Here is a 22764-nt window from a genome sequence, read left to right on the forward strand (position 1 = left end):
TGAGATGGGCTCAGGTCCTGTTTTCCTCATTCCCTTTGAGAATTGCTGCTAAGGTCGAGCTTGCACTGCCCCATTTACTGGCATTTTCTCCTTTTCTCTTGCCATTATGGCACGTGGTGCCCAAACCAAAGAGGAGCGGAGAGGTTTGATCCCATGCTGTTCCGGAGGGATTGTCTCCATGAACTCCCAAGGCCTTTTCCTGCATTATTTCCTATGATCCCAAGTTGGGGGGGGGGGTTGCAGATGAATTTGTTTCCCCGGGGTGAACTCAGCATTTGTTCATTTTCATCCATCCCTCTGCTCCACCGATTCATCCTCCCTTTATTTTCCCAGTTTTTCAAACAGCCCTTCCTTCCCAGGAAGCATCTTTCCGTTCTTGCTGCCCGCGCTGCCGGCTCACAAAGAGCTGATTCCGCAGCAGATGCGCTGAATGGGCACGGAATGGAAGGATTCTTGAGGAAAAATGATGCTAAAAAAAGGCAAGAAGGGGAAAACACCACAGAGAGACGGAGCGGAGCCGGCGGTTCCCGATCGGTGCGACGGGGAGATACAGCACCGGGAAGGCCCCAGAACGAGGAGAAAACCTGGAATGAAGTCCCTCATGTGTAACAAGCGGCAGGAGCTGTTTCATAATTTACCTTGATTTGACTGTCCCACTTACCCAGGCGGCTCTTCAGAGTTGCTTTTCAAACCCCTCGTTGTGCAACGCTTACGTAAGAGGCGCCGAAGGGACGGCGCTGCCAAGGGCTCTGCTCTTGCTCAGGTGCCACCACGGACTTGCTGCTGAGGGAAACGGTGCCACCCACGCGGGTTTTCCTCGCCAAGGCGTTGGTTGAGCCCCCCCCTGAGAGGTGGCAGATCCATGGTTATCCAGGGATCCTGGAATCGTTCGCTTCCTCCCCGCAGTTTCTGTGATCGCTTCCGCCTTCGCTCCTTCCCTGCTTCTTCTTAACTGCACGGGAGAGTCCAAGGAATCCGTGTTGGGAGCGCTGCAAGGGGATGTCTCCCCAGCAGAGAGGAATCACACGTTTGTCACTGCTGGTTTCATTTCTGCACCCTTATTTTTGGGTTAAGAGGCCACAATTCCTAGGAAACACCAGTTTTTTTCCCCACTCCTGGAGCTAAAGCCTCCCTAACGTCTTTCTGTTGTGGTTGGTTTTTTTTTCTTTTCTTACTGAAGTATTTTAAGTGAAGCAGATCTTTGTTGCTTAGGAAATCCTGCTATTCCTGCTGTTCCCATTTCTCACCCTGAGTTGTGCTATGGCCACCTACATTTACAGGGGCTCTGCAGCCACAGGAATTATCCTGGCTGCTTCTGTAAACAGCATTGCACACTAGGGCTGCAACAGAGGTATTTCACTGTGGAGGAGACAGGATTCCAGCAGTTAATTAAATGACTTGCTTAATCAGTCACTGTGAAGGTCCTGCCTCCTGGAAGATGCTCTGGAAACTGAAGGAGCTCCTTAAGAATTAAAAACAAAACCCATGGAGATTTGGAGCCATCAGCACAAAGCTTCAAGCAAGCCAAGCCCACAGGCCTGGTTTTACCTCAGGAGCTGCCTTTGCACCATCTATGGTCCTCTTGTTTATCTTTATTAGGAAAAGGTTCTTCCCCCAGAGGGTGGTTGGCAATGAACAGGCTCCCCAGGGCAGTGGGCACGGCCCCAAGGCTGCCAGAGCTCCAGGAGGGTTTGGACAACGCTCTGAGGGACAGGGTGGGATTGTTGGAGTGTCTGTGCAAGGCCAGGGGTTGGACTGGATGATCCTCTCCCTTCCAACTCCCGATTTTCATTTCAGAGGTCAGTGAGATCTCTCCTAAGCCCAACTTCCCATCTATTTCCGACGCTGTTTTGCATTTGTTCTTTCCTGCACCGAGGGGCAGATGGACATTACATTGAAAACATCCTTCCTCACCAGCCTCTTTTCTTTTTTTTGCAACGTGGCTTCAGTGAGTCCAAGCCAAACCCCGCGCGTGCCAAGTTTGCTTCTAGGATTTCCCCTTGGAAGATGCACCTCGGCCAGGAAGAGGCTTCCAGCTCCCCTTGGCAGGGCCAGCCCAATCCACCTGCCTGGATGATTCAGCAAGATATTTGCAACGTGTTCCAGCCAGGTCTGTGCACCTGGAAAGGCGGGGAGCAGCCTGGTTTCCAGGCAGTGCTCTGAACGCCCCTTGTTGATGCTGTTTTTAGTGGAGTGGCCACGTTTTCCTGCGTCCTCGTCGCTGAGCTGTTGCTGTTGGTGGAGCTGCTGGGCTTCACCTCTGCCCTCCTGCATGCGCACGTGGGAGGGAAGGGCATCCAGCTGGTTTCCTTCCTTTGAATGCAAACAGCACAATCAGCTGCAAAAGTCTCCTGAGATACATCGACGTAAACAGGGTGACACAAAAATAATGTATAGCCACAGTGCTCCTCTTCCTTCCGTGAAAAACAAATCCCTGCTGGGCCTCACTTCATTCTCCTGTTCCTGCAAGGGACACAAAGCTCCTGACAGCCTGGAAAGGCTTCTCTCTTCCCAGGGCATCTCAGCACAACCACAGGAGAGATCCTCAGTCTGTGTCGGACTTTCCCAAGTGAGTTCCCAAGAAGCATCGAACAGGCCTCCTTCTCCTGCTCAGAGCTATTCCCTTGGCTGGGTGTTCCCTCCACCCATCTTGCCAAGACCTCTCCCTCTTTCTGCCCTTTAGATTTTTCCGGGCATTTTGGTCCTTGTCATCACGTGCCCGCAGCAGCTGCCACCCCAACTGTCCCCATTGGAATAAAAAAGACATTTACAAAAACTAGGGCTGAAGTATCTTTCCCTCGTGCTGCTGTTTCATACCTCAGCACTTCTCTTTTGCCAATGAACGTGCATCCACGTTTTGCTGCTTCTGAAACCGCCTTCATTACACTGCTCAGTTAGAAATTCGTGCACCTCCCGTTAGCAGATGAATCTCGGTCAGTGTCTCGTTAAAATAACCTTGGCTGTTCTTCCTCCTAAGACTACAATACAAACAGCTCACATTCTCTAATCCTACGTAATGCCTTATGTAAAACCACTTAACATTCCTTTTAAGGCTGGGGACCCATTCAGACAGAAAGATGCTGTGCATAAAAGCACATTCCGAAACACGCTTGGCCAGAAAAGCGACCAGAAAAGCGACCAGAAAAGCGACGTGGTCCGGGGCGGAAAACGCGGAGCAGGAATGGGGGTTTGTTCGGGAGAACACGCCTGGCAGCGCGTGCCGTGCCCGGCCATGTCCTCGCACTGTGAGCCTTGCACAACTCGTTACAATCATTCATTAAATCGTTACGGTGGGAAAAGCCCTCTAAGATCGAGTCCAACCCTTAACCCAGCACTGCCAAGGCCACCGCTAGCCCGTGTCCCCAGGTGCCACATCCACGTGGTTTTTGGATCCCTTCAGGAATGGTGATTCCAACACAGCCTGTTCCAATGTCTGACCACCCTTTCCACGAGGGAATTTTCCCTAATATCAAACCTAAACCTCCCTTGGTGCACCTTGGGGCCATTTGCTCTGTTTTCCTCGCTTTTTCGGATCATGAAATGGCAACAGCGATACAGTCCCAGGGCTGGTTTTATCCATGCACACTTCCCAGTAGCGCTTCCAGCAGGGACTGAGACTCAGCTGGGAAAGGTGGACTGAAGCTCAGAACACAAGATGGGCTCTGAGAGCCCACTCTTCACCTCTGGCAATACGGGATGAGAAACAACCCCTCCAGGTGGAAAATGAAACTTCACCCAGCAAGGACAAAATACGGGAGCTTTTACGTGACATTCCAGCCCGTGGATCTGTGAGGTGTTCTAGGAGGCCAAGCCTTAATGCACCATCTGCCACTGGAAAATGAAATGTCCTTTTTCCTGCGCTGTCCCCCCTTGGCTTGTCAAGAGCAGCAAATCGGTAGAGTGAAAAGCAGCATCCGAACCCTCAGCTGAGGAAGGGAAAGGAAAAAGGACACAAACAGCTCCGGACCAGGAGCACAGGAAGCTGATTTACGAGGGGAGAGGTAATTGTTTTGTTAAAAATCACTGGAGGAAATACAGCTCCCTAAAGGGTAAATAGTTTCTTGTTTGTTGGGGGTTCAGGAAAACTTAGGTATTTATGTTGGAGAGAACATACAGGATGTAGAAAGCTCTCAGAGTACAAAGGGAAATTAAATGGGAACCTCTTTAAGAGCAGCCCTGAGCTCCCCCTGTCCCTGGGGAGCAGGGCAGGTTACATTTTGGAGCCTGCTCCTGACACACATGCTTTCAAATGAGCCCATAAACAATTCCCAATTTGGGGTTAAACCCCAGACTCCATTTTAAACCGAGGATCACTGTCCAGCCACGCTGTCGTTAGACTATATTGGACCAGCGTGGGCTGTGTGGCTGCCAGAAACGCAGAAACTGTTCTTAAATAACCATCCTGGACACCAAAGAGACTCCTACATCTGGCATCCATTTGAGTTTTTTTTCCTACCTAACTTCTGCAGACGTATTTCCTGCGCTGAGAACGGGGTAGATTTTACGCCTAGAAAAATCACACCTCCTTTTTTAGGCCTTAATGCTTTTATGTGCAGCGAATGCTACTGCGAATTCCAGCATTCCTCTGCCCCCTACCCCCAACCTCTGGGTTTCCTGGAGAGACCAGAGGTGAGTTCTGCTCAGGATTTCAGCTGCTTCGCTGAAAATAATTGTCCTCCGAAGAGGGAAGGGCAGCTACAGAATACCTTCCACTTTGCACAGTCTCACAGAAGCCTTTTCAGCTTTAGGAGCCCAAGGAGGCAGGTCCCAACAGGTCCCAGGTAATTCTGCTGTGACTCTCACTGCACTGGCTGCCCACAGAGCTAAATGCCCCGGTGCCTGATTAGCCCAGAGCAGTCCTACATCCTCCTCTTGCACCTCACAGCCTCGTGTTTGGTAGAAACACATGTGGATAGGGATAGAGATATGTATAATATACAGGTGGTGTAGGCGAGCTTGGGGCTTTCCTCCTGCCTCAAACCAAGGGGCACAGGGTAAAGGCCGTGCCTGCCCCCACACTTGTCCCTCCACAATAAACACCTGTTGGAGGGGGTCAGAGGAACACATGGAGATGCTCCGAGGGCTGGAGTCCCTCTGCTCTGGAGCCAGGCTGGGAGAGCTGGGGGGGTTCACCTGGAGAAGAGAAGGATCCAGGGAGACCTGAGAGCCCCTTGCAGGGCCTAAAGGGGCTCCAGGAGAGCTGGAGAGGGACTGGGCACAAGGCATGGAGGGACAGGACAAGGGGGAATGGCTTTAAGCTGGAAAAGGGGAGATTTAGGATGGATATTGGGAAGGAATTGTTGGCTGTGAGGGTGGTGAGACCCTCGGCACAGGCTGCCCAGAGAAGCTGTGGCTGCCCCTGGATCCCAAGGCCGGGCAGGACGTGGCCTGTACCCACCTGGTCTAGCGGAAGGTGTCCCTGCCCATGGCAGGGGGGGTGTTGGGAGGTGGATGATCTTTACACGATCCCTTCTAACTCCAACCACCCTGTCACCACTCCACGGGCTCCGGACGTGGCGGCCCCGGGCGGGAGGGGGGGGCAGCGCCCGGTAACAGCCCCGGGGCAGCGGTTCCCCCTCCCGCGGGGCCGGGCGGGGAGGGGAGGGGAGGAGAAGGGAAGGGAGGGGAAGGGAAGGGAAGGGAGCGGGGCCGGCCGTGGCCGCGCCGGGGCGCTGCGGCGGCGCTGCCGGCCCGGCCCGGCCCGACCCGAGCGGACCCGGCGCGGCTCGGCCGCGGAAGGAGAACGCGAAGGAGGAGGAAAAGGAGGAGGGAAAGCAAAAGGAGGCGGCCGCTCTCCCTCCCTCCCTCCTTCCTTCCCTCCCTCCCTCCCTCCCTCTCCGGCGGGACAAAGGGCTGCGGCTCGCAGGTAGGAGCCGGCCCGGCCTGGCCGCCCCGGCGGACGGGCCCGAGCGGCCCCCGCACCGCCCAGCCCAGCCCAGCCCAGCCCAGCCCGCCCGGCCCCGCCGCTTCCTGCTCGGCCCCGCCGAGCCCCGGGAGCCGCGGAGGGCGCGGCCGCCCGCCCGCCTTTGTCTCGGCCGGGCCGGGCCCCTCCTGATCCCCCCTCCCCGCCGCAGGAGCCATGGGCCGGTAGGAGCATCCCGGAGGGACGCGGCGCTGGACATGGAGCCGGCGGCGCGGGCGAGCGGGGACATCCTGAGGCGGAACCCGCAGCAGGACTACGAGCTGATCCAGCGGGTCGGGAGCGGCACCTACGGCGACGTGTACAAGGTGAGCGGCGCCGGGGGCCGCCCCTGGCACAGCCCGGGGGCTCCCACTTGTCTTTAAAAGGGTTGGACGTGAGGGAAGAGGTTTCCCAGAGGAGCTGCGGCTGCCCCTGGATCCCTGGGAGTGTCCGAGGCCGGAGCCACCTGGTCTAGTGGAAAGTGTCCCTGCCCGTGGCAGGGGGTTGGAATGCCGCGATCCCTAAGGTGCCTTCCAGCCCAAACCATCCTGGGATTCCGTGATTTGCGCTCGAGGCTTGGCTTGGTGAATACTGCGGGTGATCCTTTCCACGGTACTGCCGGAGGAGGTAGAGGATGTCTGCTGAGCAGGTAGAGGATGTCTGCCGAGCAGGTAGAGGATATCTGCTGGCCGTACCTGTTTTCCAGAACGCACCCGGTTAAAGCACCCGATTAAAAGGGTGCAAGTTTATCCCCGAGGTTAATAATAGCCCGCGAAAGGCAGAAGCAGATTAAAGCTCTTCAGAAGCTGGAACGGAGTTCCAGCACGAGGGTAGAGTTGGCGCAGCACATCACGTAGGTGCTCTCGAAGTGGTGCGTGCCAAAGGTGTCCCTGTCCGCGGCAGGGGGGGTGGAACTGGGGGATCTTTAAGGTCCCTTCCAACCCAAACCATTCTGTGAGTGTGTGAATCTGTATTGCCAGAACCACAGCCGTGGGGGACAGGAGGTGTAGGACTGGGGTGTTGCTCTCACACGAGCTCATTCCTCATCCATCAGGGGCATTCCCCATCCATCAGGGACGTTCCCTATCCATCAGGGACATTCCCCATCCATCAGGGACGTTCCCCATCCATCAGGGATGTTCCTCAGGCATCACAGATGCTCTCGGCAGCTTTTAGGGCTGGGTAGCTTTTTAAAGAAAGCCTTGAATTTTCCAGCCTGCGTTTGGCAACCTGCACGTTCAGCTTGCAAGGGAAGGCAGGCTGTGTGATGTTTCCCTTTGTAGTGCTGTTGAGTGTGTTTAAAATAGACCTGGCACAGCCAAGCGTGCAAGGAAAGGTGTGTTCCTGGGCCACATGAAAGGCAGCGGTAATTGCCCGTGCTGGGGGAGGGCTCTCTGCTAATGTTCAAATTGAAGTTTTATAGATGGATCCTGTTCCCACCACCCCTTTGAAATGGTTACTTATGACCTCGGGGAGTTATTTTTAGAAGTTTTCACGGTGCATATTTACTTTCCTCTTTTGTTTTTTTGTTTTTTTTTTCCTTCTCCTACGGTGCTGTGCAGGGATCAGTCAACTTTTTTTTTTTTCCGAGGAATTTCAACGCTAAATCCTTTAAAAAGAACATCTCAGCTGCCATAAACCTGGCACTCAGCATACCTTGAGAGCTGCTTCGTTTTGTGTGTGCCTGCGTAGCACGGGGCAGCGCGACAAGAAATAACTAGTTGTGTTGCAGGGAAGTATTTTTTTTTTTTTTGTGTCATCTCTTTGTGGAAAAAGAAATATTCTGCTTCTCATTAGCCTGGTAATTAGAGGAGAGCTGTGCTGACATGTCATCCAGCTTCCGGTTCCGGAGCTGGTTTGAATTCATGGCTCTGCTCTGTGCCATGTAAACATAATCCCCTTCAAACAACAACAAAAATAAAACACAACCCCGCAACCCTCTCCCCCCACCCCCTCCCATTCTTTGGGTTATGAAAAATGTGCCTTTTACTCCTGAAACGCTTTCAGATAAGGAATAAACCCAAACCTTCTCCTAGTGCAGCCTGGCGAGTTTAAATCCAAGTTTTTGGCAGTGGTTTTAGAAGACGTGGTTATGAGCCTGAAAGAAGTATAAAGTTAATGAGTTTAAAGTAGTTTGAGAGGCCACATTTGTTTCTAGGTCATTGGTTTGCTCTTTGTTTTTGTAAAGCCCTGCAACAGGGAGGAACTGTATCAAGGGAATACTGAATCAGATGGCACTGCCTCTGATGACAAATACCCTCAGCAAACTTTTATTTTTCAAAGTCACTGACGTTACGATAATTTTAAAAGTCAGGCAAACCTTTTTTTTTTTTTTTTTTTCTCTCTTCCTTGAAAGGGCTTAACGTGTAAACACGGTGCTTTTATTTTCCTTAGTGCCTGGTGAGTCTCAAGTGCAGATGGCACATCTTGTGCTGGCCGTCAGTCGTGTTTACAAAACGCATTTATTAGCGAATATCCAACTGGTTTTGTGTCGCAGAGCTCGGGGAGGCTTTGCTAGAGAGCGCTCTTAAATTAACACGGAATTTTCCCCTCGCTTCTTCAAGTGGTTTCTCTGCTCTTTGGCTAATAATGAGTCACCAGCGTCTCCAGCACAGTTGTTTTTTGGGATGTCTAAGCCGGGCAGGCTCTGCCTGTGGGACATCTGCCTCTTCCCCAGATGCTTTCTGGTGGTGGTGGTTCGTGCTTCACATTCTTCTGGGGGCATTTGGTAGCTTTTAGAGTAACTGGCTCTTTTTTTGGATGGTGAAGGCGGAGGTTAAGCAAATATTTCTCTTCGATATTAAGTTACAGAAGAATATTTAAGGCTTTTCTAAAATTTTCCTGCCCACTTTGCTTTTCATTACTGCCATGAAAAGCTTAAAACTGAGCTGTGTTTTCTTAGTGTTTGTGGGTTTTATTTCTCTTGTCTGTCACGAGGCACACAATGGTTGATTGTAGGATTGCTGGTAAGTGCTGGATTGTTGATGTTGTTTTAATATTTATCTCTTTTTTTTTTTTTTTTTTCCCCCAAAATGCATTTCAGGCTGGGGGAGAAACCATCTGTAAATAAACTCTTTTCTTGTCTATTCACAGCGTGTATAAATAGATCCAAGTTTGGGTCTAGCAGTCTTGGGAGTGATTTCCATTACAATCCTAATGTGTTTGTTATCTGTGGTGGGAAAGCTTTTTTCCTTTTAAATAGAGGATATTATTATTCAGCCAATTATGATCCATTCAAATAATTTACCTCTCAAAACATCATACCAAGCTCTCTTAAATTACTGACTTTGGAAAGAGGTTCTGATGAGGAAGATGAGGAGCTCACTAGAATTTGATGATACAGTATTTTTTCGTCCCCACCCTGTCAAATTTAACCTGGCTTTTCTGTTTGCCCACCTTAGTCCTAAACATGAAAACCCCAAACCAGTATTTAAAAAAGGCATAAATTTGCTCCTGCATCTGTTTCATGCTGAAATAGATGTTGTGTGTGTGGTTAATGCAGAACCATCCAGCTGACGGGTGTCTTGGAGCAGAAAAAATTAGAAAAGAGGCTGGAAACTGTAAATGGGATTTAATCTCCAGCACTGGGAAGTGGCTGGTCAGATCCCATCCCAGGTAAACTCCCACGGGGGGTGGTTGGATGTTTCGTGACCTGTCAGTGAACCTGCAGCTTTTCAGGAGGGCTTTGTGGTCTTAATTTGGTTTGGTAACAGGGTCCCATCAGGAGCTGTGTAAACACTGTCTGCACTCCACGGGGTTTTTCTGGAAGCACTTGGAGTAGCATAAGACTGGCCCTTATTTTGGTTAGCTGCTGGAATTTGGTTGCATCAGAACGTCGAGTCTGCCTGTAGCTGTGGAAGTTGGTGTCCTGAAGGGAGCTGGAAAATCAGAGCTGCGTTAGGGGGATAATTTGCTGGAGCTGATTCTTGCTAAGGTTTCCTTCATGGACTTTTTATCTGAGCGGTTTTGAGTGAATAGGTTTGGTGGAGAGATTTGGGAAAATGTCCAAGGCCAGGTTGGAGGGGGCTTGGAGCAACCTGGGCTGGTGGAAGGTGTCCCTGCCCATGGAAAGGGCTTGGAATGAGATGGGATTTAAGATCCCCTCCAACCCAAACCACTCACAGGGCTGCTGCAGAAATACCGTGAGCAGTGACATTGGATAGTGGCACACACAGACTCTTTTGCTCAAATGCAATTTAAAACAAAAAAAATACACTTTTTGTTTGTTTGTTTGTTTGTTTGTTGTTTTTAATTTTTTTAAAGGTTGCCATAAAAGTGGGGCTGTGTTCAGTCTGAGTCAGGTTTTGGCTCTGCTTGTGTGGTCACTGCCTTATTCTCAGAGCTCTGGAGTGTGGTTCCTGCTGCAGCCAAAGGCTGTTCAGAGCCTGTATTTGATATTTAGAAAATAATCCTTAATGCCATTCTAATTTCACAGATTGTGAGAACTTAACAGTTAAAGCATTTTACTGCTTAAAGTCAGTGGGTTAGGAATGGAGTATTAAGGGATTTGTTTGTGTCTTTTGATACCAGTGTAGCTACGGCCGAGACAGTTTTTAATCAGATATTCCCAACTTTTATACGGATCTGTTCTGGCAGCTGCCAGCCGAGTGGATTGGCCAGCGCTGACTCGGCACTTCTGCCCCTGGTGAATATTCCTTGCTGCCACTTATAAATGACCATAAAGCATCTGTCACACTGGGGGGATTCCACTCTTCCCCTGCACATCGAAGCCTTCTGGTTACAGTGTTTGCTGCAGCCATGCCTGAGCTCGGTGTACTGTTGGTTTTTTTTCCACGAGGAAGGTGTTTGGGATGGCGTGGAACCAGCGCTGTTGAGTTTTCTTCTCGTTCCTGTGGAGTTCCTCTTCTGGGAAATGACAGGCTTTTCTTTTGGGATGAAGTCAGTAGGATTTGTATTTTTGAGAGCTGAGATGCTCAGTGGCATCTTGTTGATGTTCTCTGTGAGGATATTCAGGAGTGGAATGTGAAACCCTTGCTTTCCCATTTGGGATATTTATTAAGCACTTGGGTTTTGTCATGGAGTGTTCAAAGCAGTTTTGGCTGTAAATGTTACCCCCTGTCATTCATGTTTCTTTTTATCAGGAGCTGCAGTGAGGGGACACTGGGTGATGGGTTCAAAATGAAAAAGGGAAAGTTAGGTTGGATTTTGGGAAGGAATTCCTGCCTGTAAGGGTGGGCAGGCCCTGGCACAGGGTGCCCAGGGAAGCTGTGGCTGCCCCTGGATCCCTGGAAGTGTCCAAGGCCAGGTTGGACGGGGCTTGGAGCAACCTGGGCTAGTGGAAAGTGTCCCTGCTCATGGCAGGGGGTGGAATGACATGATCCTTAAAGTCCCTTCCAACCCAAACCACTCTGGATTCCAGGTTTTCTGCTGATGCTAAGTTATGTGGTTGTGTTGGAGTTGTGTTTCTCCCTGTCTCTTACTTTGAAGAGCAGGCAGTCTCCAAAATCTTAGAAATAAGGTCTGATTTCTTTTCAACTTGAGAAGAAAGTAAATAGTGGAGTTCATGCCTCCCACCCCCCAAGAGCAGAGGAGATCTCCAGGAAGGAAGAACAAAGACCAGAACACCGGGATCTGCCTCACCTCTGTCTCCAGAAGACTCATTGCCAACATTTTTGGATAACCTTGAGAGCCTCCAGGATTTATGGGATGAGGTGCCTGAGCCAGCCCCAGTTCTGTCAGCAGAGGAGCGTGGTGGGAGCGCAGGGATCATCCCTGTCAGAGGGAGCAGCTCTTCCTGTCGGCGAGGCCGTGGCGGGGTTTGGCAGCGCGTTCCGCTGACACCGGCAACTGTCCGGCCGCGCTCCAGCTGGGAAAACAACCTCCCCTGCCACCTTCCGTTGTGTTTGGCACCTGCCTGCTTGGATGCAGCTGGGAATGGTGAGGAGAGGCAGCGTCAGCCCAAGGTGCTTCCCGTTCAGGATGAGGCAGACTGGGTAAATCTCCGTATTCATGAGGTTGTTCTTCAGCTCAAGGCAGCCTCGATCCCTGTGGTTGAGACGGACAGGAGTTTTCACAAGGACATGGAGTGACAGGATGAGGGGGAATGGCTTCACCCTGACAGGGTTAGACTGGAGATCAGGACTAAATTCTTCCCTGTGAGAGTGGGCAGGCCCTGGCACAGGTTGCCCGGAGAAGCTGTGGCTGCCCCTGGATCCCTGGAAGTGTCCAAGGCCAGGCTGGACAGGGCTTGGAGCAACCTGGGCTAGTGGAAGGTGTCCCTGCCCATGGCAGGGGGTGGGAATTAGATGAGTTTTAAGGTCCTTTCCAGCCCAAACCATTCTGGGCTTCTGTGACCTCCTCACACTTTGTCATGTGTTAGAATTCTGCATTTTACATTTTTAAAACAAGTTAGAATAGTTCTTTCACGATTTTTTTTAATGTTTCCTAGCAATTAGAGAGCACTCAGCGAGGTTTGGTGGATGCAGCAGCCTTTGATTTGTGGTTTATGGCAGTTTTGGGTGCCTTCTGGATGTCCAGTAAAAAATTGCATCCAGAGGCTGGATAAACCCTTCCTTCCTAGATGGTTTTGACGAAAATTTCTGAGTTTGGTACAGAGAGATTTCTGTTCTGCTCTTCAGCTCTCTAAATTCCTTCACCCAAGTGTCAGAGTAATTCATTTTATCCAGCACAGTGGATTGTGTCCACAAAGTAAGAGACCACATAACTTACCATTAACAGAAAGCATGGAATTCCAGAGTGGTTTGGGTTGGAAAGGACAATAAAGACCATCTCATTCCACCCCCTGCCATGGGCAGGGACACCTTCCACTAGCCCAGGTTGCTCCAAATCCCATCCAACCTGGCCTTGGACACTTCCAGGGATCCAGAGGCAGCCACAGCTTCTCTGGGCAGGAACATCAGGAAAGCAGAGGAGCTTTAGGGAAAGGTTCAACATCTTATCTCTGAGTCAGGGAACAGGAGACAGGATGGCACATTCCTCTCTGCTGTGTCAAGAGTCAGTTGAATTATGGATCTGGTGGATTTGACATCACAGGTCTCTCAAAATTGCTCACTTTTGAGACTGAATAACAGTAAGATACAGATTGTAAAAAAGGTTGTGCAGGATGCAGTCAGGGGTGCCCTCAAAGCACCCCAGTCCTGGTGCCCAGAACTGCTGCCTGTACTGATCCCTCCGAGGGGCATCTTTAAAATGCTGGATTTGGTATCTTGGCACGTTGGAATTACTCTCCTCCCAAGGCTGTTTTGGTGTCTTCTGCACAAACGTGGTGTCTGGGAAGGTTCATGTTTTCACAGAGATGAGAAAGGTTTGGGTGGAGAAAGTGACTGAAAAAAGCTGAATGAACCCTATTTTCAGCTCAGTGTGAAGAGCTGGATTTGCTCTTTGGATTTTCCCTGTTGAAATGGGAATTTTGAGACCCTCCAGAAAGGCAGGTGCTGTTTCTCTTCTGAGTGAAGAGATCATTGCAAGGGGACATGGTTGTCTTATTGATAAGAATTATCGTCCCTGAGGTACCTTTTTGAGTAGCTTTGTCCTGTGCAGCATCAAAGGCATCATTTTTTTTATATTTTAGGGGCTGGTCCACCCCAAAAAGCTGTATTTGTGTTCTGTTCTCAGCTGTGTGGATGATTCCTTGCTGACCACTGTTACTCAAGCAATGTAGAACTATGTTATATTTGCCTTAACTCGCTGTTTAATGTGCAGACATGCAGGATCACAGCTCAGTTACAACCCTCAGACTCCCTAAATTTTGGGGGGAATTTACTCATTAATCCCAAGGGAAGACAAGTGGCAAAGTCTTGCACAGGCCCAGAGATGTAAAACGTGGTCAGAGGAATAAAGGTGGGGCCGGGCCACCTTTTAGAGGTGGATTTTGTCTTGAGCAAACTGAAGTCATTAAAATTTGACAGGAAGCATTGCCTGGTGAGCGCTCCTTGCTCTCCAGCGATGAACAGCTTCGTGTTTTATTTATGAGGGGTTGGAAAACAGCAGCAGCTGAAAATGTGAGGCATTTGGTGTGCAGTGGGGAGAGGGAGAGTGTTTGATGTATCCCTATCCCTTGCAGGTATTCCCAGCCCAGCCCTCAGACAGCCCCCAGGATAAGCAGTTTCTGATAAAACCGTTTTGTTTGGTCAGGCACGTCTGGGATTAAATTTAAAGCACTGCTCTGCTCCTCTCTTCCTTGATTAATTGGGAAAAGGCAGGACTAACTTTTGGATTAACACAGTGCCTTTTAAACTTTGTCCAGAGCCTGGTTTTGAGTTTGGCTCCCCGTCTCCAGCAGGACAGAGGGGATTTCTGAGGGTGGGCAGGGAGATCTTGGGAATGTTTTATGATCTGCCATCTCTTCAGCATCCAACCCAGCGCCTGCTCAGGGCCCAGGAACGTAAATTTTCCCTTTCCCTCATTCCGTGGGTGTTGAGGTTTGTGTAAATCCCGCAGTGGGAAGTCTGGAGCAGGGACTGACTGTGCTGGCTGGAGCTGCTGATGGGATGGAGGAGGAGGAGGAGGACAGGCAGGCTTTGGCTTGGTGTGCAGTTCCTCATCCCTGGAAGCTTGGACGGGGCTTGGAGCAACCTGGGCTGGTGGAAGGTGTGCCATGAGATGGGCTTTAAGATCCCTTCCAACCCAAACCCGTTCCACGATTCTCTGAGTAACTTTCCCCGTTGTGCTTTTGTCGTGCTTCCTAGAGCAGAGCCGAGGGATACTTTTGGGAGCAGGGAAGCAGCCAGGCTGGGCAGAGTCCCTACCACGATTTCCTCTGGCTTTCCCCAGCACATTCCTGAGCGGTGTCTGGCTGGGGAAGGCTGGTCCATGGAAAATGCACACAGCTGCTGCAGGGAGAGAGGATTGCATTCACTGCAGATGGGACCTGGGGGCTTGCAGGCCGGGCAGCTTCCTGGGATGTTTGCCTTGAAAATCCCCCAGGGATCAAGCAAAGGCCAGTTTGGAAACATTTAGGGGGCAAATGGGACTAAGGCAAGGTGAAAAATGGTCCCAAGTATATGAAAACTTGAAAGTATTTCTTGAAACTTCCAGTTTAATCACCGGGCCTAATTTACCTCTGCAGTATTCTCATGAGGCACAATATTGGAGCAGTTTGGGTTTGGTTCATTTTTGAAAGGAAACTGAACCAGGAAAGTGAGGAAGCCCCCTGGCCAAGTGCTTGAAATCAAGAGGCTGAGGTGAAACTGCTGCTTGGTAACTGGAGGTTAAAGGGTAGGAAAAAGATTCTCATTTTTAAGGGAGCCTTGTTTTCAAGTGACATCATTTCAGTGAGTTAAGCAGCCCGAAATGGAGAAAAACACCTTAAAAATTAAAAAAGGAAAAATCAAAACATCGTCTCATCCTTCCATTCTGGCTAAAAATACAGTGTGAGAGGATCAAGAGGGCTGGAAATCGTGCAAGTTATCATCTGCAGTGAAATGGCAGCACATTTCCTCTTGCCTTAATCAGCAGAAGTGCAACCCATATTTTATCTCTAACCTTTCTCGTGTGCTAGCTAGCACATTGAGAACTTCTGGTTTTCCTCGTTAAAAAATCCTCCCGAAATGTCAGTTCCGTTTTTATTCCAACAGAATTCCGGGCTGGGATTTTGAATTTTCCACTGCATTAGAAATATCACTGATCACTGTTTCATCAGCTTGAAATTCAGGCTGTTAAGTAAATGTTGGGTTGAGCTGTCCCAGTGTGAGAAAGGAGCATCATCTCTTGACCCATTTCCCATCCCTAAGCAGGTGACAATCGATCCAGCACAGATGCAACCCCAAGCTTAATTGTAGACCAGGAAAAGAATCTCCCAGCTCCTATTTTTAATTAATTTTTCCTTTAAACTTCTCTGATTACACAGCTTTTTTTTTTTTTTTTTTTTTTTTTTTTTTTTTTTTTTTTTTTTTTTTTTTTTTTTTTTTTTTTTTTTTTTTTTTTTTTTTTTTTTTTTTTTTTTTTTTTTTTTTTTTTTTTTTTTTTTTTTTTTTTTTTTTTTTTTTTTTTTTTTTTTTTTTTAAATTCTTCTTTCAGTTCTGGTTGCTGTTTTATTTAACAATAACGACAACAAAAAGCAAAACCACCCAGCCCTGTTTTCATCGAGACAACTTTAGGGCTTGTTCCTTTGAATTCTGTCACTGTGAGCTCCTCTCTGAGGAACTGAAATATTCAGGAGGTGATCACTGAGCAGCTTGGTTGGAGGGAGATTTTTCTGCTTAAATCCACATTTTTCACCTTGAACCTCTCTGGGTTGTGTCAGATAAATTAGGATAAGGAAAAAGAGACAATATGGATTTGTACCTTGAGTTTGAAAGGCTTGACATGAGAGGTGCAACCTCAGAATTCCAGTTTTTTCCTCTTTTAAAATGCCAGTGGTGGTTCCTCAGTTTTGCCTTCCTGAAGAGACACATTTATTGTGTGTTGTCTAATGGTCACAAAGTAGTTAAAATTTCCTTTTTTTTTTTTTTTTTGGTAAAGGTATCAATGATGACCTTAAATTCTTTAGCTTTTAATTAAAAAAAAATAAACCCAGACCAACCCATTGCCTTTTCCTTCAGAAACCTGTTTTCTCCCAGACTGTTTTATTTTGTCAGTGAAAAGAAGTGACACGGATATTTTCTGTCAAATATTTTGGTTGTCACATCTCTTAGTTCTTTCATCTCTAAGGGAGAAATAAATTCCCCTGCAGCTGATAACATACACAATCTTTTAATGTTACTTGAATGTGTTCTCCATAATACTTCTTTTTTTTTCCCCCCTGTGTCGTGGTCTGTGCATTTCATACAATAAAATTGTTTTATACTTTACTCTCCCTATCTTCTGGTGAATAAACCTTTTTAAAATCCATCTTGATTTTTAGCTTAATGTATTTGAAGGTTTATTTTCTATTTTTTTTTTCCCCTTCTATTTTCTTTCCCCTGTTTTATACCCTGGCCAGCAAAGCTGTTGGGCATCTGCTCCAATTTAAGTACATCAACCACTTCATGGACCTGCTTTCATTTTCATGATCTCATGTTCAAAAATGTCCATTACACCCCAGGAAAGTGAGCTATTTCTGCTGTTTCTAGGAGCTTTTCAAACCCATCTAATGTTGTAATGGTTGTAACTCGAAAAGGTCCTTTTCTGGTTCATTTTTTTTGCTGCTTTTTTTTTTTAGATTTCTTTTTTTCCTCCCCCCTCACGTGGTATTTGTTTGTATCTTTTGTGCTGCCTTAGTTGCTAAATGGTATTTTGTGGTCAGGGGGCTGTTTCTAGCTTTAGCTTTTCAGTTCTAAAAAGAATGATGCCAAATATTTTTCGAAGGATTATCTGCCAAGAGAATTTCGGAGGAGAAAACCAACCTCTGCTGGGAGGCAGAGCTGACTTCTTTTGTTCTTTTTTTTCCCCCCCTCCCTCCTAAGTAAATGTTAAGATATGCATTTATCTTTGCTTTATTATCATTATCCTCGCTGCCACAGGTCCTTGTTTTAATAATTGTGGCTAGGAATGAGAATTAAGTGTTTTAGTGGCTGCTGAGAGCTGCAAAGCCACTTTGCTTGGACAAATCCTTCCCTTGGTTTTTCTGGAGAATAAAAGGAGTCGGCCCCACGTCATTAATGAGCTGTTAATCCCTCAATGCTTGAGTTAATTGGCCTTGAGGAAGAAAGTGTTTGAAGTCTGGGAGTGAAAGGTGGGTTCCCCTCCTCCCAATTTGCCCCGCAAGAGATAAACCATCTCAATTTTTCACCAGCTGCCAGTAAAAGTAAATAACATTTAAAGCTTCATTTGCGTTATAGCCCTGGTCAGGAGTGCCGGGAGTGGGTCTGGGATTCAGGTTTTAATGCGGAATTTATTTAAATCCTGGTGCTTCCGTGCAGTTCTGGGTTCTGTTCCTTCAAGGAGGGGAACTGGAAGTGCTGGAAATGTGGAAATAGGGAGTGACAGCTGGGAATTCTGCCTCCTGCTTTGTCCCCATGTGTGTTCTGGAGGTTGAGGAGTGGCATTGCCCGGGTGGAAATCACCCACAAAGTCAATATTTATCCTCCTACAATGTTCAGCCTGGGAGATCCAGAGCGATTGCTCTGGTGTGATGAGATAAACTGGAAAGTAAAATTATCATGTAAATTTTTCTTTTTAAAATGGGTATTTTTGGTTTACAGATGCTTCTGTTTTGGTATCTTGAGTCTGTAACGTCTCTGTTGGGGAAATGGTTTCTGAAAGCCTCTGTGCCCTCCACTCTGAAGGAGCCTGGTACTGCTCTCCACCTCCAAAAATCCAGCTGGGAGATGGTAGGATGAACAATTGCCTCTGGATCTTTCTGCTTCCTGCTTCCTAAAAGAGACTGAAAATCAGGAATGGTGTTTAGGTGTGTTTTTCCAGCAGCAAAGAGTAACCAGACATCTGATTCATAGGTGAGGTGGTGATTCCTTAGGAGAGGAATGGGAGGGACAGACGGAGCACCTCTCCATGAGGAAAGGCTTGGGGGATTGGGATTGTTCAGCCTGGAAAAGAGAAGCTTCGGTATGACCTGACTGTGGCATTCCAGGACCTTTTCCTTTTTTTTTTTTTTTTAAGCTTTCCTCTTTTATTCCATCTTCTACATTTTAATCCATCCACGGACCGTCACAGGTGAAGGACAAGAATATGTTCAGCATCTGTTACAGAGAAGCTCCCAGCACTGAGCAGGAAGGACTTTTTCCAGTCCTGTAGGGTTTTTTGGGATGGGGCTGTGGGGAATTTTGGTTTGGTTTTGCTGGGTTTATCTTATATAAAAGAGAAGGTAAACCCTCAAACCTAGAACTGCACCTGGATGGGTCTGGCCTCATGCAGCATCCATGGATTGTTTGCCATTCCCACGAGTCTTCTGAGGGTGATTTTAGGATTTGCTGCCCTGGTAGCAGGAGAGGAACCAGCACAGTCCCTGCTCAGTCCCAAACTGGAAGGCAGCAGTGGGAAGTACTATTTTTGGCTGGAGCCCAGGCAGAGGAGCTGTGCAGTCACGCTGGGGCTGCTACAGGTGATTCCCCTGCTGGACACCGACGTTTTCTGTGACACCTCTGCTTGGGTTAACCTTCACCTGCAAATTTTCATGGACGTTTTTCCTCAGAGCTTTGAGAATTTGCTCTCTTTTGCAAAAAGTACTTTCCTAACGTACAGGACCTCAGAAGGCTGCGGTGTCCTCGTGTGAAGGATGGCAACTTTCGGCTCACACAGTTGCAGATTAACTCTTGTTGCTGTTAATTTGGGCTTTCTGAGTAGTTTTCTGGCTACATACTGACTTTTTAAAACTCAGCTGGTGAGGAGATGGTGTTTGAGAGGAACAGGAATCTCCTTTCCAGACTGTGTTGCTGGTGTTTCTTTTAGCTGCCTGATAACTTTTCCCGCTCTCTTTACAAATAATTTCTGAAACTGACAGGCTGATTTACGCAGATCGTAATTGTGTAATTAATTGTGATAAACTCTAGGAACACTCACTTGAATTTCTGCATTAGGGCACAAGTCAAATTCTTTTAAGGCCCAGCAAGTCACCGTCCAGTGAGATCAAACCCTTCCCTCACACATCACTTGCCACTTGCTCGAGGGATAAATGTTAAACTGCTCGGATCAGAAACCTAATCCAGTCTGGCAGCTCCAGTCAGATTTCTTAATACTGCCTCTTGGGTAATGACTTTTATGGATTTTAGGGATGTTTGTCTGTGTGTTCACAACAAAAGCCCCAAGCAAATGATGAAAGCCCCCCCTGGGCTGGATTTGGTGGCACCTTCAAGATCCCATCTGCTGTTGCAAGGGCTCTGCTCCCCTGTCTTCCTGTGCATAGTCTTGGTTTCTCCAGATATCTTGTGTTTTTAATTCCCCTAGTGCCTGTGATATTTTGGACTCTCGTTTCTGATCGCAGAGGAAATACCTGCCGTGTGTAGGAAAGGACTCTGTCGCCGTGGATTTAGGGCAGCCCAGGTGAGAGGCGTTTCCTGGGGTTGGCTGAGAGCTCTGAACGGTGATAAATGGGAATTTGGAGACGTCAGCAGGTGAACTGGACAGTGCCATGAGATAGGCAGGATAATGGGATTTTCCATACCACAAAGAGCAGGTTTAGAGCTGCACAGTGTCAAGAGGTCAGGAACTGGAAAGCGGCTGAGAAGCTCCCGTGTCAGTGGCGGGGCAGGAGGTCAGGTACCCTTTGAAGGGGTATCCGGTAACTGGGGAGGAACAGGCAAGCGCTGGGGACGGCAGAACATCGTGGTCACTGCTGAGTGAAGCTTGGCAAGGGCTGAATAAGAAGGGGAGGGCTGGGAGGGCTGCCAGGGGAGCTGCAATTATCATCTGATTAAATGGAGACCCGGTGGAACAAACGGCTCTGCCGGGCGGTTGATCCGAGGCTGGAGATGAGACAGCAGCGCCGGGGACAGGAGGGGGTTTCACCATGGAAATCCAAATTGCTGATTTGGAGGTTGGCAGAGGGATATTGCTGCCTGAATCTTTCTTTTCCTGGGTGTTCAGTGCCTGGAAAAGCACACTGAGCGCTTGCATTCAGATGTCCAAGATTTCTCTGAGTTCGGAGCGTCTCACGTGGCTCGGTCCTGTGGACCCCCCCCGGGGTGGAATTGTTTGGCTTGCACTCCAGAAAACAAATAAAACACAAGTGCAGAGCGCACAACTGGTTCTGAAACCAGTTTTCTGTGTTATTTCTGGTCGTTGGCTGCAGAAAGTGTCCTGCCCAGAACGTGTTTCCTCACGTGTGGTGTTGGTGGGAAACATCACGCGCAGGGATTGCCACGGGTGTCACCTGGGGTTCCACTGTCCCACAGCAGCTTTTTGGGGAGGAAAGTAAATCTCAGTGGGAAAACCTAATTTTTTTTGAGGTTTTTTTTGAGTGTGTAACGTTATAAAACCCTCCCAGCTCCCCAAAATAATCCTGCTCATCACATCAGCGTGAGGTGTGATGTGCTCGGTCCCTACAGCCACGCGATGGGATATTCAAAGAAAAAAGGAAAAAGTAGTCGTGTTTTGTTTTATTTTGAACACAGGCTCCATGTGATGCTCTGCAGTGTTAGTATTCAGCTGCTGACATATCCTGGAAGGGCTGTGCTCAGTGGGATGCTGTCACTCATCCTCAGCTGAGGGAAGAGGTGACCAAAAAGCTGCTTTCTCAGGAGATGTCCTCTCGAAGTGACACTGAGCAGAAGAAATTTGGCTGGGGTTCACCTCATTTAAATACATCCTCGTTCTGGTCCCTTTCTTGTGGAGGTCACATTTTCTGCTTTGGGAGCTTTGGAATCCTCCTGCCAAAATCCCCTGGGTTTAAGTTTTGTTCTGAGTTAATGTGGAGCAGGATTTTCAGCTTTAAGTATCATGGAATAAAATTAAGATCAGTAGCAATAAATAACAAAAGCTCTTGTTTTCCTCTTGGGGGAAGCCTTAAAGAAAATATCCTGGGAATTGGGGCTCCACTCTGGTACACAGGCACTGGACCACGTTGCTGATGGAGGTGTGGATTTGGTCTTTCAGCCTTTAATGACCAGATGAGTTCTCAGGAGTCTTCCTTCCATACTGAAGAAATCAAGGCTGGAAGAATTTAAAGCCAATAATAAACCCATCAGGTTTTATCTTCCATTAGACTGAAATATTAGAAATGTTCAGAAGAGATCATCAGGGTTCATTATCTGCATGTCATCTTCCTGTGATAAATGCATACAAATGATGATTTTCCATGTCAGTTTGTGAGATACTGAACAGGCCTGGATTACTTGGGGTGCAGTAACAGCTCCTCTGGTTGCCTTCAGTTCATTTTAAATTGAGACTTGGAGTACTGAGGAAATGTCAGGGGGTGGGGAAGAGGCAGGTGTTTTGCTGTTGGGCTTGAAAAATGTAATTAAGAAGAGTAGAAGACCTATAATTTTTTTCTTAGCCTCGTTTCAATTCCCCCTGTGCAGTGAAAAAATAAGAAATATTCATCTATTGAAAGATTTCAGTGAGAAATATCGACGGATCATTAGCTGATTCTTCACAGGGATTTATATTTTTGATCTGTAGTCGAATTGCAGGTTTGATTCACCAAGCCAGCAGTGCTGATGTGGTGCCTTCCTGCCTGTGACTTCCTTGATAACCACACAATTCTTTCTGAAAAAACAAACAAACAAACAAACAAAAAACACCCCAAACCCAGAAGGCAGCGAAGTCATCAGTGCTGGGAAATGAGTCGGGGATGGTTCAGCTCACACCTGTCACGAGGATTTGAGGACTCCTGAGCTGACACTTCTCCTCTCTGGGCGTGTCCCAGGGAGAACCAGTTCTCACCTTTGCCTCCCTGCGTTTTTAATGACGTGCGAGGGAGCAGCAGTTGATCACTGATGAGTTTGCAGCTGACAGGTGGGAAGGGGGAAGGGATGGGCTTCTGTGGGAAGCACGTCGGGTGGTTTGCTGCACACTCTGGGCTGTCTAGAGCGAAGATCTCATGCCATTCCACGCCTGTGGGTATCCAAACCAGGATTTTGAGGATCAGGGAACACCCAGCAAAGTTTTTACCTGCAGTGCTGGCGCACCAGGAGTTGATGATCACGCATGGGTTTGGTGTCACCAGCTCAGAAGGGCTGGAAAATAACCTGGAGGGCCAGAAAACTGATCCTGGGGGCGAGTGGCTCAAGGGAACTTGGTTTGTTTAGTTCATAAATACCGACCCAGCAGGGAGCTTTGTGTTCCAGCAGCAAAGTTTGGTGTTCAAACGTGAAGTGGTCCATGTCCAAGGTATGGGTTATGTGCAAAAGCCTGGTGGTAATATTTGGTAGAATTTGGTGGAGCTCTGTTGTGTGGGGGAGCTGAGAGCCAGGAACAGCCCTGATCTCCAGCCTGGACCTCCCAATCCCAGCCAAGAGGCCTTTGGCAAAGTCCATCCATTCCTTCGGGCTTTTTTCCTTCAGCGG

At 48.3% G+C, this 22764-nt stretch overlaps 1 protein-coding gene across 2 annotated transcripts in view; it reads left to right on the forward strand.

The window, feature by feature from the left end:
- Window positions 1–5683: 5683 nt before the first annotated feature.
- Window positions 5684–22764, forward strand: part of MAP4K5 (mitogen-activated protein kinase kinase kinase kinase 5) — a 48593-nt gene continuing 31512 nt past the window's right edge. For both annotated transcript variants that reach the window (XM_027907393.1, XM_027907394.1), the window contains exons 1-2: window positions 5684–5866; window positions 6075–6228. In XM_027907393.1, coding sequence (XP_027763194.1) covers window positions 6121–6228 — 108 coding nt within the window. In that variant the 5' untranslated portion in view covers window positions 5684–5866; window positions 6075–6120. The remainder of the gene's footprint in view (window positions 5867–6074; window positions 6229–22764) is intronic.

The sequence above is a fragment of the Empidonax traillii genome, unplaced genomic scaffold, assembly GCF_003031625.1.
Source record: "Empidonax traillii isolate 1590-97213 ecotype Southwest subspecies unplaced genomic scaffold, ASM303162v1 scaffold1449:size159823, whole genome shotgun sequence".
In the NCBI taxonomy this organism is placed as follows: domain Eukaryota; kingdom Metazoa; phylum Chordata; class Aves; order Passeriformes; family Tyrannidae; genus Empidonax; species Empidonax traillii.